Raw genomic sequence first — 18,064 nt, 5'->3', positions numbered from 1 at the left:
CATCCTCCTATGGGCGGGGATGCCTTAAGTACCTGAGACCTCTTAGAGAGATGCACACTGACTCAATAAGAGACAGGGAGTGCCGGCGCCGCTACACACTAGGCACACAGCCAGGAAGTATGCAGAGAGCAGGCAGGAGACAAGAGGCACCCAGCATGGAGCCGGCAGAAGACAGAACTCACAGCATGGCCCGGAGTAGTGAGTAAGTTGGTGTGTAAGGCAGGTGGGGGATGGGAGCCCATGCAGTGATGCTGGCAGAGTTGTTACACTCACATGTAAAGCGCCATGGAATAAATGGCGCTATAATAATAAATAATAATAATATATGACCACATTTTACAAACTACGCTCACATTGACACATGTACCTCACAGATTTGCATACTATTGGGTGTGAAAAAGAATAACTAAATTTTTACCACTAAAATTTTAGGAAAAAATGGACCTAAGTTTGTTGTAAAATTTTTTACTGAGTGCGCCAATACCCTACTTGTAAACCAGAAATACTTTTCAGGCACAGAGCAAAGATCAGAAGGGAAGGAGTGCCATATTAAAGTGCAGATTTTAGTGTTATGGTTTGCAGGTGCCATGACCCACTGGGAGAGCCCCTGAGGTGCCAGAACAGCAGAACTAATCATAAGTGACCCAATTTTACAAAATACACCTCTTGATAAATTAATATAGGGGTGCAGTGATCATATTGACACCACAGGTGTGTCACAGAATTTTATACCATTGAGCTGTGAAGAAAAAATAATTACATTTTTTTATCACCTAAAAATAGTTTTAGCCTCTCATTTGACATTTTCAAAAGGAGAAATGGGTAAAAAATGGCACCAAAATGTGTCCCACAATTTCTGCTGAATGTAGAAATACCCCATATGTGGATATACAGTACTCGTTACTGCTTAGCCACACGGAGACACTCGGGAGAGACGGAGCGCTATTTGCTTCCTGGAGCGCAGATTTTCCGAGAATAGTTTTCGGACTCCATATACAGAGCCATTAAGTGCTAAAAGAGCAGAATCCCCCCTCAAGTGACCCCATTTTTGGAAATTATTTCCCTTTGGGAATTTATCTACAGCTGGAGTGACGAGTTTGACTCCTTGGGTGTTTTCCAGAAACAAGTAGCAGTGGATGATACTGAATAAATTGCAAACTGCCATTGAAGTTACCTGTATGCTGCAGTCACCAGTACATTATGCGAAGCTCATGCTTCTGGAGACACGTACCTGAAAATTAGGCGTGCTGTCATCGCTACAGAAATGCCAAACATGCAGACGCTATATGTGATTTAGGCCGGTTTCACACGTCCAGATAATTTCAGTACCGTATAAAATTGGTACTGGAGTTATCCGTGTCCATGTGCTCACGTGGCACATCAGTGTGCCCCCCCCCCCCCCGCTGTTCTGAAAATACTCACCCGCCTCCCTCGTTGGCTGTCGCTGCTTCCTGTTCTGGCCGCATCTTCTCCTGTATGCGGTCACGTGGGGCCGCCAATTACAGTAATGAATATGCGGCTCCACCCCTATGGGAGGTGGAGCCGCATATTCATTACTGTAAATGAGCGGCCCCACGTGACCGCATACAGGAGAAGATGCGGCCAGAACAGGAAGCAGCGACAGCCAACGAGGGAGGCGGGTGAGTATTTTCAGAACAGCGGGGGGGGGGGGGGGGGGGCACAGGGGGTGGGAGGGCAGGGGCACATAGATCTTTATTTTAAACACTATTATTCATATTTTCTCTGCAGCAAACGCTGCTGCAGAGAAGATATGAATCGCGGATTCAGCACCAGTGGGGGGACAGCACTTAATGTAGCGCTGTCCCCTGCACGGCACACGGACTGCACACGGACAACGTTAATGGGTCCGTGTAATACGTGCGCTCCCACGAACACTGACATGTCTCCGTGTTTGGCACACGGAGACACGGTCCGCAAAAAATCAATGACATCTGAACAGATGCAGTGATTTTTATGTGTCTACGTGTGTCAGTGTCTCCGGTACGTGAGGAAACTGTCACCTCCGGTACCGGTGCCACTGACGTGTGAAACCGGCCTTAGACACACTGGGGCTCAGAAGGGAGAGGGGCATTTGGATTTGGGAGCGCAGAATTCGCTGTATTTCTTTTGGGGGCGAGGAGCCATAGTGCTTTTCCAGAGCCTTTGTGTTACCAGTAACGTGGAAGCCCCCTATATTTCCAGTGACAGGTGATGGACCTGAGTGGGGACTTGCTATTTTTGTGGATTAAGTTGAACCTTTTATTGGGAACATTTTACATGATGTTTGGGATCGTTGTGCTGAGCACTTTATTTGGGGTTTCCATTTAAATTGTCCACTAACGTGGTTCAGATGAAACCCCCACTCACTTTGATGAGGCACCAGGGTTACTCTGGACTCTGTCTGGCCTCTGTTCAGAAGTTTCCTTCATTTCAGAAGTGTACAAAACTATGGCAGACTGTGTTTTCATGCATGCCTAAAAAGACATACACTGCCAGATCATAGGCCACAGTGTTCACATATGCCTCATTATAGAGACTCCTCTGCTGGGGGTTTTGTTTGAATCACGTATTTCAGTGAATTACACTGAAACACTGGTGCAGGCACTCAGCGCAGAGCGCAGGATAAATGTGAGCCAAGCCTTGCTGTGATCTTTGGGAGGCAGAATGAAAAAATCAACAGCAGGTGAAGAATTGGTTTTATTTATTTTTTACGCCGTTCCTCGTGCAGTATAAGTGATTACAGGACTTTATTTTTCGGGTCGGTGTGATTACAGTGCAACAAGAAATAAAGTTAGAACGTCAGAATTATGTTTTTTTGTTGCCACAACATTGCATTAAAGTGCAATAACGAGCGAGCAAAAGATCATATCTATACCAAACTCGTATCAATAGCTCGGCATGCAAAAAATAAGCCCTCAACCAACCCAAGATCACGAAAAATGGGGACGTTACGTGTCTCAGAATATGGCGTTTTTTTTAAGAAACTTGGGATTTTTTTTCACCATTTAAATAAAATGGAAACCTAGACATGTTTGGTATCTATGAACTCGTAGTGACCTGGAGAATCATAATTACAGGTCAGTTTTAGCAGTTAGTTAACATGGTAAAATAGCAAAACAAAAAAACAATTGTGAAATAGCACTTTTTTTTGCAATTTTACTGCACTTTGAATTTGTTTTCCAGTACACTATATTGCAAAACAAATAGTTCAAATATACAACTCTTCCCACAAAAAACAAGCCCTCACATGGACATATTGATGGAAAAATGAAAAAGCTGTGGCTCTGGGAAGGAGAGAAAAAAACAGAAAAACCCAAGGCGGAGAAGGGGTTAAGACCGTCATATGAAATGCCAATCTTAATGAATCGGCCCCTATGTTTATTGTCTTTGTACTGTGGACTGGTGTCTATTTTCATCTTCACTGTTGCTAATGTAGATGACTCAAATCTGTAGGTACACAGTGGATCCAAGTATTAAACTGGATCGCATAGCATCGACTCAATACTCATAAATTAAGAAATTGTTTCTTTTAATCTCATAATGATTTCCAACATTTATGATAATAATTGTATCATCGTCCATGATGATAATTTTCTAGTCCCATATGACAGGGCAGATGTTATTTTTAGGCTCAATTAAGCAAAATCTGACCTTAAATCACTCGAGGTAATTTTCTTGATATTCGCATAATTTCCCTGCAGCTTTTTGATTAATCAACAATTAAATGGAAGTGATCTGATGGAGCCTGATGTCCTACAGGAAGCACAAGCTTGTGTTCTGAGCAATGTCTGGTATTTCCATCTGTATAATTCCACTGTAATAACAAAATTCCAAACTTCAGTTCTCTTATCTGTCCGGAAAGTAACATAGTGTCAGCAGACGCATGATTTCCCAATGAGTGAGGCTGCACAATCCTGTAATGGACGGTTAGAATCATTTGTATAGGACAGCGGAGATTACCGAGGCTCCCTCCTGGCCAGACTTGGTGGTGGAAACGTGAAGAGGAAATTCTACCAACACATTTCTAATTCAAATATTTTTTTCTTAGGGGAGACGATATATAAACGTCACCATATCAGGCAATGTAAATGATATTTGTAATTACAGCTGTGCAAAGAAAGTGAACGTAAATATTTTGGTAAAAATATAAGTTGTTTATATTTTGTACGTTCTGTATGTGCCACAGTGGATTCCATCAAGACGCCTACTAAAAGTAGCATTCCAAGACCATTCATAGGGGGTATTAATCAGGGGGCACAGTGAGCGGCTACTTATTCTGGGGGCAGTGTGCGGTATTACTTATCCTGGGAGCACAGTGTGTGTTATTACTTATCCCAGGGGCACAGTGTGCGGTATTACTTATCCTGGGAGCACAGTGTGCGGAATTACTTATCCCATGGGCACAGTGTGCGGAATTACTTATCTTGGGAGAACAGTGTGCGGTATTACTTATCCTGGGAGAACAGTGTGTGTTATTACTTATCCCAGGGGCACAGTGTGCGGTATTACTTATCCTGGGATCACAGTGTGTGGTATTATTTCGAGGGCACATTGTGCTGTATTACTTATTTCGGGGGGGACAGTGTGTGGTATTACTTATCCCATGGGCACAATGTGCGGTATTACTTATCCTGGGAGCACAGTGTCCGGTATTATTATTATTATACATTTTTATAGCGCCATTTATTCCATGGCGCTTTACATGTGAATACGAGGCAAATATAGACAAATACATAAAACATGAGCAGATAACAGGCACACGGGTACATAAGGAGGGAGGACCCTGCCCGCGAGGGCTCACAGTCTGCAGGGGAGGGGTGATGAAACACTAGGAGAGGGTAGGGCAGGTTGCGCGGCGGTTCAGTAACTTCAGGATCACTGCAGGCTGTAAGCTTGTCGGAAGAGGTGGGTCTTCAGGTTCTTTTTGAAGGTTTCTATGATAGGTGAGAGTCTGATGTGTTGGGGTAGAGAGTTCCAGAGTATGGGGGAAGCACGGGAGAAGACTTGGATGCGGTTGTGGGAAGAAGAGATGAGAGGGGAGTAGAGAAGGAGGTCTTGAGAGGATCGGAGGTTGCGTGTAGGTAGGTACCGGGAGACCATGTCACAGATGTATGGAGGAGACAGGTTGTGGATGGCTTTGTATGTCATTGTGAGGGTTTTGAACTGGAGTCTCTGGGCGATAGGAAGCCAGTGAAGGGCTTGGCAGAGAGGGGAGGCTGGGGAATAGCAGGGAGATAGGTAGATTAGTCGGGCAGCAGAGTGTAGGATGGATTGGAGTGGTGCCAGAGTGCTAGAGGGGAGTCCAGTGAGTAGGAGGTTGCAGTAGTCGAGGCGGGAGATGATAAGGGCATGCACTAGCGTTTTTGCGGTGTCGCGGTCAAGGAAAGCACGGATCCGGGAAATATTTTTGAGTTTGAGACGGCAGGAGGAGGCAAGGGCTTGGATATGTGGCTTGAAGGAGAGGGCAGAGTCGAGGATCACCCCGAGGCACCGGGCGTGTTGGACTGGGGAAAGTGAGCAGCCATTGACATTGATGGATAGGTCTGGTGGAGGGGTAGAGTGAGATGGGGGAAGGATGATGAATTCTGTTTTGTCCATATTCAGTTGTAGAAAGCGAGCAGAAAAGAAAGCTGAACTAGCAGACAGACAGTGCGGGATTTTGGTAAGTAAGGAGGTGAGGTCAGGTCCGGATAGATAGATCTGCGTGTCATCAGCGTAGAGATGGTACTGCATACCGTGGGATATTATGAGCTGTCCCAAGCCGAAAGTGTAGATGGAGAAGAGTAGGGGTCCTAGAACAGAGCCTTGAGGAACACCGACTGACAAGGGGCGAAGTGAGGAGGTGGTGTGGGGGAGGGAGACACTGAATGTTCGGTCTGTCAGATATGACGAGATCCAGGAAAGGGCCAAGTCTGTGATGCCAAGAGATGAGAGAATTTGTAGCAAAAGGGAGTGGTCCACAGTGTCAAAGGCAGAAGACAAGTCCAGGAGAAGGAGGACAGAGTAGTGTCGCTTGCTCCTGGCAGTTAGTAGGTCATCGGTATTACTTATCCCGGGGGAACAGTGTGCGTTATTACTTATCCCAGGGGCACAGTGTGCGGCATTACTTATCCCGGGGGCATAGTGTGCATCATTACTTATCCCGGGGGCACAGTGTGCGGTATTACTTATCCCATGAGCACAGTGTGCAGAATTACTTATCCTGGGATCACAGTGTGTGGTATTAATTATTCCGAGGGTACATTGTGCTGTATTACTTATTTCGGGGGGCACAGTGTGTGGTATTACTTATCCCATGGGCACAATGTGCGGTATTACTTATCCTGGGAGCACAGTGTGTGGTATTACTTATCCCGGGGGCACAGTGTACAGCATTACTTATCCTGGGGGCACAGTGTGCGGTATTACTTATCCTGGGAGCACAGTGTGCGGAATTACTTATCCCATGAGCAAAGTGTGCGGTATTAATTATTCCGAGGGTACATTGTGCTGTATTACTTATCCTGGGAGCACAGTGTGCGGTATTACTTATCCCATGGGCACAGTGTGCGGTATTACTTATCCTGGGAGCACAGTGTGCGGTATTACTTATCCCGGGGGCACATTGTGCTGTATTACTTATTCCGGGGGCACATTGTGCTGTATTACTTATCCCATGGGCACAATGTGCGGTATGTACTTATCCTGGGAGCATACTGTGCGGTATTACTTATGCTGGGGGGCACAGCGTGCAGTATTACTTATCCGGCGGGCACAGTGTGCGGCATTACTTATCCGGGGGGCACAGTGTGCAGTATTACTTTTCCCAGGGGCACAGTGTACGGTATTACTTATCCCGGGGGCAGTGTGCGGTATTACTTATCCTGGGGGCACAGTGTGCGGTATTACTTGTCCTGGGGGTACAGTATGCGGTATTACTTATCCCGAGGGCACAGTGTGCTGTATTACTTATCCTGGGGGCACAGTGTGCAGTATTACTTATCCAGAGGGCACAGTGTGCGGTATTACTTATTCCAGGGGCACAGTGTGTGCTATTACTTATCCCGGGGGCACAGTGTGCGGTACTAGTTATCCTGGGGGGCACAGTGTGCTGTATTACTTATCCCGGGGGCACAGTATGCGGTATTACTTATCCCCGAGGCACAGTATGCTGTATTACTTATTCCGGGGGCACAGTGTGTGGTATTACTTATCCCGAGGGCACAGTGTGCGGTATTACTTATTCCGGGAGCACAGTGTGCGGTATTACTTATTCCAGGAGCACAGTGTGCAGTATTACTTATCCTGAGGGGCACAGTGTGCGGTATTATTTATCCTGGGGGCACAGTGTGCGGTATTACTTATCCCGGTGGCATAGTATGCGGTATTACTTATCCCGAGGGCACAGTGTGCGGTATTACTTATCCTGGGGGCACAGTGTGCGGTATTACTTATCCCGGGGGTACAGTATGCGGTATTGCTTATTCCGGGGGCACAGTGTGTGGTATTACTTATCTCAGGGGCACAGGGTGCGGTATTAGTTATCCTGGGGGGCACAGTGTGCGGAATTACTTATCCTGGGGGCACCGTATGCAGTATTACTTATTCCAGAGGCACAGTATGCGGTATTACTTATTCCGGGGGCAGTGTGGTATTACTTATTCCGAGGGCAGTGTGCGGTATTAGTTATCCCGACGGCACAGTGTGCGGTATTACTTATCCCGTGGGCACAGTGTGTGGTATTACTTATCCCGGGGCCACAGTGTGTGGTATTAGTTATCCTGGGGGGCACAGTGTGCAGTATTAGTTATCCTGGGAGGCACAGTGAGCGGTATTATTTTTCCTGGGAGCACAGTGTGCGGTATTATTTATCCCGGGGGGCACAGTGTTCAGCATTACTTATTCTGGGAGCACAGTGTGCAGTATTATTTATGCTGGGAACACAGTGTGCGGTATTATTTATCCTGGAGGCACAGTGTGCGGTATTACTTATCTTGGGAGCACAGTGTGCGGTATTATTTATCCTGGGAGCACAGTGTGCGGTATTATTTATCCTGGAGGCACAGTGTGCGGTATTATTTATCCCGGGGGGCACAGTGTTCAGCATTACTTATTCTGGGAGCACAGTGTGCGGTATTACTTATCCTGGGAGCACAGTGTGCGGTATTATTTATCCTGGGAGCACAGTGTGCGGTATTATTTATCCTGGAGGCACAGTGTGCGGTATTATTTATCCCGGGGGGCACAGTGTTCAGCATTACTTATTCTGGGAGCACAGTGTGCGGTATTACTTATCCTGGGAGCACAGTGTGCGGTATTATTTATCCTGGGAGCACAGTGTGCGGTATTATTTATCCTGGAGGCACAGTGTGCGGTATTATTTATCCCGGGGGGCACAGTGTTCAGCATTACTTATTCCGGGAGCACAGTGTGCGGTATTACTTATTCTGGGAGCACAGTGTGCGGTATTACTTATCCCGGGGAGCACAGTGTTCAGCATTACTTATTCCGGGAGCACAGTGTGCGGTATTACTTATTCTGGGAGCACAGTGTGCGGTATTACTTATCCCGGGGGGCACAGTGTTCAGCATTACTTATTCCGGGAGCACAGTGTGCGGTATTACTTATTCTGGGAGCACAGTGTGCGGTATTACTTATCCCGGGGGGCACAGTGTTCAGCATTACTTATTCTGGGAGTACAGTGTGCAGTATTACTTATCCTGGGAGCACAGTGTGCGGTATTATTTATCCTGGAGGCACAGTGTGCGGTATTATTTATCCCGGGGGGCACAGTGTTCAGCATTACTTATCCCGGGGGGCACAGTGTTCAGCATTACTTATTCTGGGAGCACAGTGTGCGGTATTACTTATCCCGGGGGGCACAGTGTTCAGCATTACTTATTCCGGGAGCACAGTGTGCGGTATTACTTATTCTGGGAGCACAGTGTGCGGTATTACTTATCCCGGGGAGCACAGTGTTCAGCATTACTTATTCTGGGAGCACAGTGTGCGGTATTACTTATCCTGGGAGCACAGTGTGCGGTATTATTTATCCTGGGGGCACAGTGTGCGGTATTACTTATCCTGGGGGCACAGTGTGTGGTATTATTTATTCCGGGAGCACAGTGTGTGGTATTACTTATCCCGGGGGGCACAGTGTTCAGCATTACTTATTCTGGGAGCACAGTGTGCAGTATTATTTATCCTGGGAGCACAGTGTGCGGTATTATTTATCCTGGAGGCACAGTGTGCGGTATTACTTATCCTGGGAGCACAGTGTGCGGTATTACTTATCCTGGGAGCACAGTGTGCGGTATTACTTATTCTGGGAGCACAGTGTGCAGTATTATTTATGCTGGGAGCACAGTGTGCGGTATTATTTATCCTGGAGGCACAGTGTGCGGTATTACTTATCCTGGGAGCACAGTGTGCGGTATTACTTATCCTGGGAGCACAGTGTGCGGTATTACTTATCCTGGGAGCACAGTGTGCGGTATTACTTATCCTGGGAGCACAGTGTGCGGTATTATTTATCCTGGAGGCACAGTGTGCGGTATTGCCTATTTCGGGTGACCATGGCGGTGCCCTTGTCACACACACGGCCCTGCCTCCTGTCAGCTGTATGAGAACACGTCCTTACACAGGGTGTCACACAATAAGACGCCCGGACACCCGCGGGTGTGTTACCAGGGACAGGAGACATGACACATCTGCAGGCGCAGAACATACGGACCAAGCCCAGCGGTCATACAGTCCGCATCCATCTTGTTGCCTAGTAACGAGTGAAGGAATCCGGAAGTGTATTGTGTGACTTCCGCCTTCCTTTCTGCCGTTCATGTCAGAACGTCCGTCCCGCCGTCCTCCTCCACGTGAGACCATTCTCACGATCCGCACGATGCGTGTTCTCCCGCGCTCTCACCCGTGTACAGCGCGATTATTATCTCTCTAATAATTGCTGCTTGCCCTTTAGCGTCAATAGGCCTCGCCTTTATGAACGTGACGTTGTGAGGCCACGCCCCTAGACACGTCACTGGCCCTTGACTGTGCCTGCTAGGTGCCGCCCGGTGTCTCCCGGTGTGTCGCCCGCGGCCGGAGCTCACCATGGCGGCCAGCGCCAAGCGGAAGCAGGAGGAGAAGCACCTGAAGCTGCTCCGGGAGATGACCAGCCTCCCGCACAACCGCAAGTGCTTCGACTGTGACCAGCGCGGCCCGACCTACGCCAATATGACGGCGGGGGCCTTCGTGTGCACGTCCTGCTCCGGCATCCTGTGAGTACCGGCTCCTGTACGGGCAGCGGCAGCTCGGGCCGGGAAGGTGGGGGCTGCGGGCAGGGAAGGAGGCTACAGACAGACAGACCGACATACATACAGGGAGGGAGGCTACATACATACATACATACATACATACATACACACACATATATATATATATATATATATATATATATATATATATATACGGGGACAGAGGCTACAGACAGACAGACCGACATACATACATACGGGGACGGAGGCTACATACATACATATATATACGGGGACGGAGGCTACAGACAGACAGACCGACATACATACATACATACAGGGACGGAGGCTACATACATACATACATACATACATATATATACGGGGACGGAGGCGACAGACAGACAGACCGACATTCAGGGACGGAGGCTACATACATACATACATACATATATATACGGGGACGGAGGCTACAGACAGACAGACCGACATACATACAGGGACGGAGGCTACATACATACATACATATATTTAATCCAATAAATAACCACTTGTATGTAAAATATATGTCATGCACCACTAAAATTGAATCATCCAAAACAGAAAAGTGCAATACACAGACACAGTATTAAAATAATTTTTATTGATAGTAATAATAATATTTAAAAAATAGTACAGTACATAATGAAGCTGATAAATATCAAAACACTACAATAGTATGATGGAGCACCTCAACATATATCAAATGTAAATTATAGACCCTATATTCATATAATTCATTTATATTGCACTAAAAAAGGATTATTGAATACAAATAATGAAAAAACTAAACAAGTGTATAATAAAAATTCACAAAAAAGTGAAAAATAGTGTATTATAGTAAATATTGCAAATAATGTGCAATGTATATATATGATAAAATTTATATGTGACAATAAACTAAAGTAAATAGCGCTAAATATACCCCATAAATTGCACTCAAAAAATATATATAAAATAAATAGTGCAAGATGTAAAACCAAAAAATTATATGTAAACGTGTATGATAACTAAAAAGGGATAAAAAACGCTAAATGTATCTTATATATTGCACTACCCAAAATACAAAATATATATATATATATGTGCACAGTGGTGCTATGAAGTGCTAAATAAATAACTATAAATAACAAAGGCAAAGGAAAAAAGAGATTATAACAAAATTTGTATTCAATGTAGCAATCCCTGCATATAAATAAGGTATACCGCTAAAAAAGTGCACATGTGCAAATGCTAATGACCAGTACTGAGTCTCTATATTGCACCAATACCACACTGGGCCACAGAACAAGTAGTGCAGCACAAAATAGGGCAACCGTAAACTGCTAAAGTAAAGTGCAAATAGTGGTTGACTGGGTCCGCTGCTATAAAAGCAGCATAGATATAATAAAAACAAATTACTGACAGAGGCTCCACATACCTATAGGTGCTCTGTCCCTACGTACGTTCCGGCTAATGCCTTCTTCCGGGGGCAACCGTAAACTGTCAGTAATTTTAGCAGTTTACGGTTGCCCTATTTTGTGCTGCACTACTTGTTCTGTGGCCCAGTGTGGTATTGGTGCAATATAGAGACTCAGTACTGGTCATTAGCATTTGCACATGTGCACTTTTTTAGCGGTATACCTTATTTATATGCAGGGATTGCTACATTGAATACAAATTTTGTTATAATCTCTTTTTTCCTTTGCCTTTGTTATTTATAGTTATTTATTTAGCACTTCATAGCACCACTGTGCACATATATATATATATATTTTTTGTATTTTGGGTAGTGCAATATATAAGATACATTTAGCGTTTTTTATCCCTTTTTAGTTATCATACACGTTTACATATAATTTTTTGGTTTTACATCTTGCACTATTTATTTTATATATATTTTTTGAGTGCAATTTATGGGGTATATTTAGCGCTATTTACTTTAGTTTATTGTCACATATAAATTTTATCATATATATACATTGCACATTATTTGCAATATTTACTATAATACACTATTTTTCACTTTTTTGTGAATTTTTATTATACACTTGTTTAGTTTTTTCATTATTTGTATTCAATAATCCTTTTTTAGTGCAATATAAATGAATTATATGAATATAGGGTCTATAATTTACATTTGATATATGTTGAGGTGCTCCATCATACTATTGTAGTGTTTTGATATTTATCAGCTTCATTATGTACTGTACTATTTTTTAAATATTATTATTACTATCAATAAAAATTATTTTAATACTGTGTCTGTGTATTGCACTTTTCTGTTTTGGATGATTCATACATACATATATATACGGGGACGGAGGCTACATACATACATACATAAATACATATATATACGGGGACGGAGGCTACAGACAGACAGACCGACATACATACATACATACATACAGGGACGGAGGCTACATACATACATACATACATACATACATACAGGGACGGAGGCTACATACATACATACATACATACATACATACATACATGCATGCAGGGACGGAGGCTACATACATACATACATACAGGGACGGAGGATACATACATACATACATACATACAGGGACCGAGGCTACATACATACATACATACAGGGACGGAGGCTACATACATACAGGGACGGAGGCTACATACATACATACAGGGACCGAGGCTACATACATACATACATACATACATACATACATACATACAGGGACGGAGGCTACATACATACATACAGGGACGGAGGCTACATACATACAGGGACGGAGGCTACATACATACATACAGGGACCGAGGCTACATACATACAGACATACAGGGACGGAGGCTACGGACAGACCGACCGACATACATACAGGGAGGGAGGCTACAGACAGGGACGGAGGGCGAGGCTACATACAGACATACAGGGACGGAGGCTCCATACATACATACATACATACAGGGACGGAGGCTACAGACAGGGACGGAGGCTCCATACATACATACAGGGACGGAGGCTACGGACAGACCGACCGACATACATACAGGGACGGAGGCTACGGACAGACCGACAGACATACATACATACAGGGAGGGAGGCTCCATACATACAGGGACAGAGGCTCCATACGTACATACAGGGACGGAGGCTCCATACGTACATACAGGGACGGAGGCTCCATACGTACATACAGGGACGGAGGCTCCATACGTACATACAGGGACGGAGGCTCCATACGTACATACAGGGACGGAGGCTCCATACGTACATACAGGGACAGAGGCTCCATACGTACATACAGGGACGGAGGCTCCATACGTACATACAGGGACGGAGGCTACATACGTACATACAGGGACGGAGGCTACATACGTACATACAGGGACGGAGGCTACGGACAGACCGACCGACATACAGTGGGGCAAAAAAGTATTTAGTCAGTCAGCAATAGTGCAAGTTCCACCACTTAAAAAGATGAGAGGCGTCTGTAATTTACATCATAGGTAGACCTCAACTATGGGAGACAAACTGAGAAAAAAAAATCCAGAAAATCACATTGTCTGTTTTTTTATCATTTTTTTTGCATATTATGGTGGAAAATAAGTATTTGGTCAGAAACAAACCATCAAGATTTCTGGCTCTCACAGACCTGTAACTTCTTCTTTAAGAGTCTCCTCTTTCCTCCACTCATTACCTGTAGTAATGGCACCTGTTTAAACTTGTTATCAGTATAAAAAGACACCTGTGCACACCCTCAAACAGTCTGACTCCAAACTCCACTATGGTGAAGACTAAAGAGCTGTCAAAGGACACCAGAAACAAAATTGTAGCCCTGCACCAGGCTGGGAAGACTGAATCTGCAATAGCCAACCAGCTTGGAGTGAAGAAATCAACAGTGGGAGCAATAATTAGAAAATGGAAGACATACAAGACCACTGATAATCTTCCTCGATCTGGGGCTCCACGCAAAATCCCACCCCGTGGGGTCAGAATGATCACAAGAACGGTGAGCAAAAATCCCAGAACCACGCGGGGGGACCTAGTGAATGAACTGCAGAGGGCTGGGACCAATGTAACAAGGCCTACCATAAGTAACACACTACGCCACCATGGACTCAGATCCTGCAGTGCCAGACGTGTCCCACTGCTTAAGCCAGTACATGTCCAGGCCCGTCTGAAGTTTGCTAGAGAGCATTTGGATGATCCAGAGGAGTTTTGGGAGAATGTCCTATGGTCTGATGAAACCAAACTGGAACTGTTTGGTAGAAACACAACTTGTCGTGTTTGGAGGAAAAAGAATACTGAGTTGCATCCATCAAACACCATACCTACTGTAAAGCATGGTGGTGGAAACATCATGCTTTGGGGCTGTTTCTCTGCAAAGGGGCCAGGACGACTGATCCGGGTACATGAAAGAATGAATGGGGCCATGTATCATGAGATTTTGAGTGCAAACCTCCTTCCATCAGCAAGGGCATTGAAGATGAAACGTGGCTGGGTCTTTCAACATGACAATGATCCAAAGCACACCGCCAGGGCAACGAAGGAGTGGCTTCGTAAGAAGCATTTCAAGGTCCTGGAGTGGCCTAGCCAGTCTCCAGATCTCAACCCTATAGAAAACCTTTGGAGGGAGTTGAAAGTCCGTGTTGCTAAGCGAAAAGCCAAAAACATCACTGCTCTAGAGGAGATCTGCATGGAGGAATGGGCCAACATACCAACAACAGTGTGTGGCAACCTTGTGAAGACTTACAGAAAACGTTTGACCTCTGTCATTGCCAACAAAGGATATATTACAAAGTATTGAGATGAAATTTTGTTTGACCAAATACTTATTTTCCACCATAATATGCAAATAAAATGTTTAAAAAACAGACAATGTGATTTTCTGGATTTTTTTTTCTCAGTTTGTCTCCCATAGTTGAGGTCTACCTATGATGTAAATTACAGACGCCTCTCATCTTTTTAAGTGGTGGAACTTGCACTATTGCTGACTGACTAAATACTTTTTTGCCCCACTGTACATACAGGGACGGAGGCGACAGACATACATACATACAGGGAGGGAGGCTCCATACATACAGGGACAGAGGCTCCATACATACATACAGGGACGGAGGCTACATACGTACATACAGGGACGGAGGCTACACACGTACATACAGGGACGGAGGCTACACACGTACATACAGGGACGGAGGCTACACACGTACATACAGGGACGGAGGCTACACACGTACATACAGGGACGGAGGCTACACACGTACATACAGGGACGGAGGCTACACACGTACATACATACATACGTACATGCAGGGACGGAGGCTACATACATACATGCAGGAACGGAGGCTACATACATACATACATGCATGGACGGAGGCTACATACAGACATACAGGGACGGAGGCTACATACATACATACATGCAGGGACGGAGGCTACATACATACAAACATGCAGGGACGGAGGCTACATACATACGTGCAGGAACGGAGGCTACCTACATACATACATACAGGGACGGAGGCTACATGCATACATACATGCAGGGACGGAGGCTACATACGCACATGCATACGTACAGGGACGGAGGCTACATACGTACATGCATACATACAGGGACGGAGGCTACATACATACGGTACAGACCAAAAGTTTGGACACACCTTCTCATTTAAAGATTTTTCTGTATTTTCATGACTATGAAAATTGTACATTCAAACTGAAGGCATCAAAACTATGCATTAACACATGTGGAATTATATACTTAACAAAAAAGTGTGAAGCAACTGAAATTGTCTTATATTCTAGGTTCTTCAAAGTAGCCACCTTTTGCTTTGACTACTTTGCACACTCTTGGCATTCTCTTGATGAGCTTCAAGAGGTAGTCACCGGAAATGGTTTTCACTTCACAGGTGTGCCCTGTCAGGTTTAATAAGTGGGATTTCTTGCCTTATAAATGGGATTGGGGCCATCAGTTGTGTTGTGCAGAAGTCTGGTAGATACACAGCTGATAGTCCTACTGAATAGACTGTTAGAATTTGTATTATGGCAGGAAAAAAGCAGCTAAGAAAAACGAGTGGCCATCATTACTTTAAGAAATGAAGGTCAGTCAGTCCGAAAAATAGCGCTAACTTTTAAAGTGTCCCCAAGTGCAGTTGCAAAAACCATCAAGCGCTACAAAGAAACTGGCTCACATGAGGACCGCCCCAGGAAAGGAAGACCAAGAGTCACCTCTGCTTCTGACGATAAGTTTATCTGAGTCACCAGCCTCAGAAATCGCAGGTTAACAGCAGTTCAGATAAGAGACCAGGCCAATGCCACACAGAGCAGCAGACACATCTCTACAACAACTGTTAAGAGGAGACTTTGTGCAGCAGGCCTTCATGGTAAAATAGCTGCTAGGAAACCACTGCTAAGGGCAGGCAACAAGCAGAAGAGACTTGTTTGGGCTAAAGAACACAAGGAATGGACATTAGACCAGCGGAAATCTGTGCTTTGGTCTGATGAGTCCAAATTTGAGATCTTTGGTTCCAACCACCGTGTCTTTGTGAGACGCAGAAAAGGTGAACGGATGGACTCTACATGCCTGGTTCCCACCGTGAAGCATGGAGGAGGAGGTGTGATGGTGTGGGGGTTGTTTGCTGCTGACACTGTTGGAGATTTATCCAAAATTGAAGGTATACTGAACCAGCATGGCTACCACAGCATCTTGCAGTGGCATGCTATTCCATCCGGTTTGTGTTCAGTTGGACCATCATTTATTTTTCAACAGGACAATGACCCCAAACGGCTCCAGGCTGTGTAAGTGCTATTTGACCAAGAAGGAGAGTGATGGGGAGCTACGCCAGATGACCTGGCCTCCACAGTCACCAGACCTGAATCCAATCAAGATGGTTTGGGGTGAGCCTACAACCTGCAGTAACCACTGATCGACCAAACCGCTGCATGACCAGCTCTATCCTCGCCTACTGTATTCTCACCCATCCCTTGTAGATTGTGAGCCTTCGCGGGCAGGGTCCTCACTCCTCCTGTACCAGTTATGACTTGTATTGTTTAAGATTATTGTACTTGTTTTTATTATGTATACCCCTCCTCACATGTAAAGCGCCATGGAATAAATGGCGCTATAACAATAAATAATAATAATAATAAGTTGGCCCGCAGAGGGAAGGCAAAAGGGCCAACAAGTGCTAAGCATCTCTGGGAACTCCTTCAAGATTGTTGGAAGACCAATCCCGGTGACTACCTCTTGAAGCTCATCAAGAGAATGCCAAGAGTGTGTAAAGCAGTCATCAAAGCAAAAGGTGGCTACTTCGAATAACCTAGAATATAAGACATATTTTCAGTTGTTTCACACTTTTGTTAAGTATATAACTCCACATGTTTTAATTCATAGTTTTGATGCCTTCAGTGTGAATGTACAATTTTCAGTCATGAAAATACAGAAAAATCTTTAAATGAGAAGGTGTCCAATCATTTGGTCTGTACTGTTCATACATACACGGAGGCTACACACACACGCTACATACACGGAGGCTACACACACACACGCTACACACACACACGCTACACACACACACACGCTACACACACACACGCTACACACACACACACGCGCTACACACACACACGCTACACACACACACGCTACACACACACACACGCTACACACACACACGCTACACACACACACGCTACACACACACGCGCTACACACACGCGCTACACACACGCGCTACACACACGCGCTACACACACACGCGCTACACACACGCGCTACACACACACGCGCTACACACACACGCGCTACACACACACGCGCTACACACACACGCGC

General features: G+C 45.2%; 1 protein-coding gene and 1 long non-coding RNA gene across 6 annotated transcripts in view; one reads left to right on the top strand and one right to left on the bottom strand.

Moving 5' to 3' along the window:
* Positions 1 to 18,064, bottom strand: part of LOC138675685 (uncharacterized) — a 79,099-nt gene that overhangs the window by 43,893 nt on the left and 17,142 nt on the right. The window lies entirely within an intron of this gene.
* Positions 9,986 to 18,064, top strand: part of LOC138675683 (arf-GAP domain and FG repeat-containing protein 1-like) — a 78,726-nt gene continuing 70,647 nt past the window's right edge. For 2 of the 5 annotated variants that reach the window (XM_069764113.1, XM_069764110.1), the window contains exon 1: positions 9,990 to 10,247. In XM_069764113.1, coding sequence (XP_069620214.1) covers positions 10,081 to 10,247 — 167 coding nt within the window. In that variant the 5' untranslated portion in view covers positions 9,990 to 10,080. Of the gene's footprint in view, positions 10,248 to 18,064 lie in introns of all 5 variants that reach the window. The other 3 variants (XM_069764114.1, XM_069764111.1, XM_069764112.1) reach the window with 3 other exon arrangements.

The sequence above is a fragment of the Ranitomeya imitator genome, chromosome 4, assembly GCF_032444005.1.
Source record: "Ranitomeya imitator isolate aRanImi1 chromosome 4, aRanImi1.pri, whole genome shotgun sequence".
Taxonomy (NCBI): domain Eukaryota; kingdom Metazoa; phylum Chordata; class Amphibia; order Anura; family Dendrobatidae; genus Ranitomeya; species Ranitomeya imitator.
The sequence above is the reverse complement of the archived record's forward strand: the minus strand, read 5'-3'. Positions and strand labels throughout refer to the sequence as shown.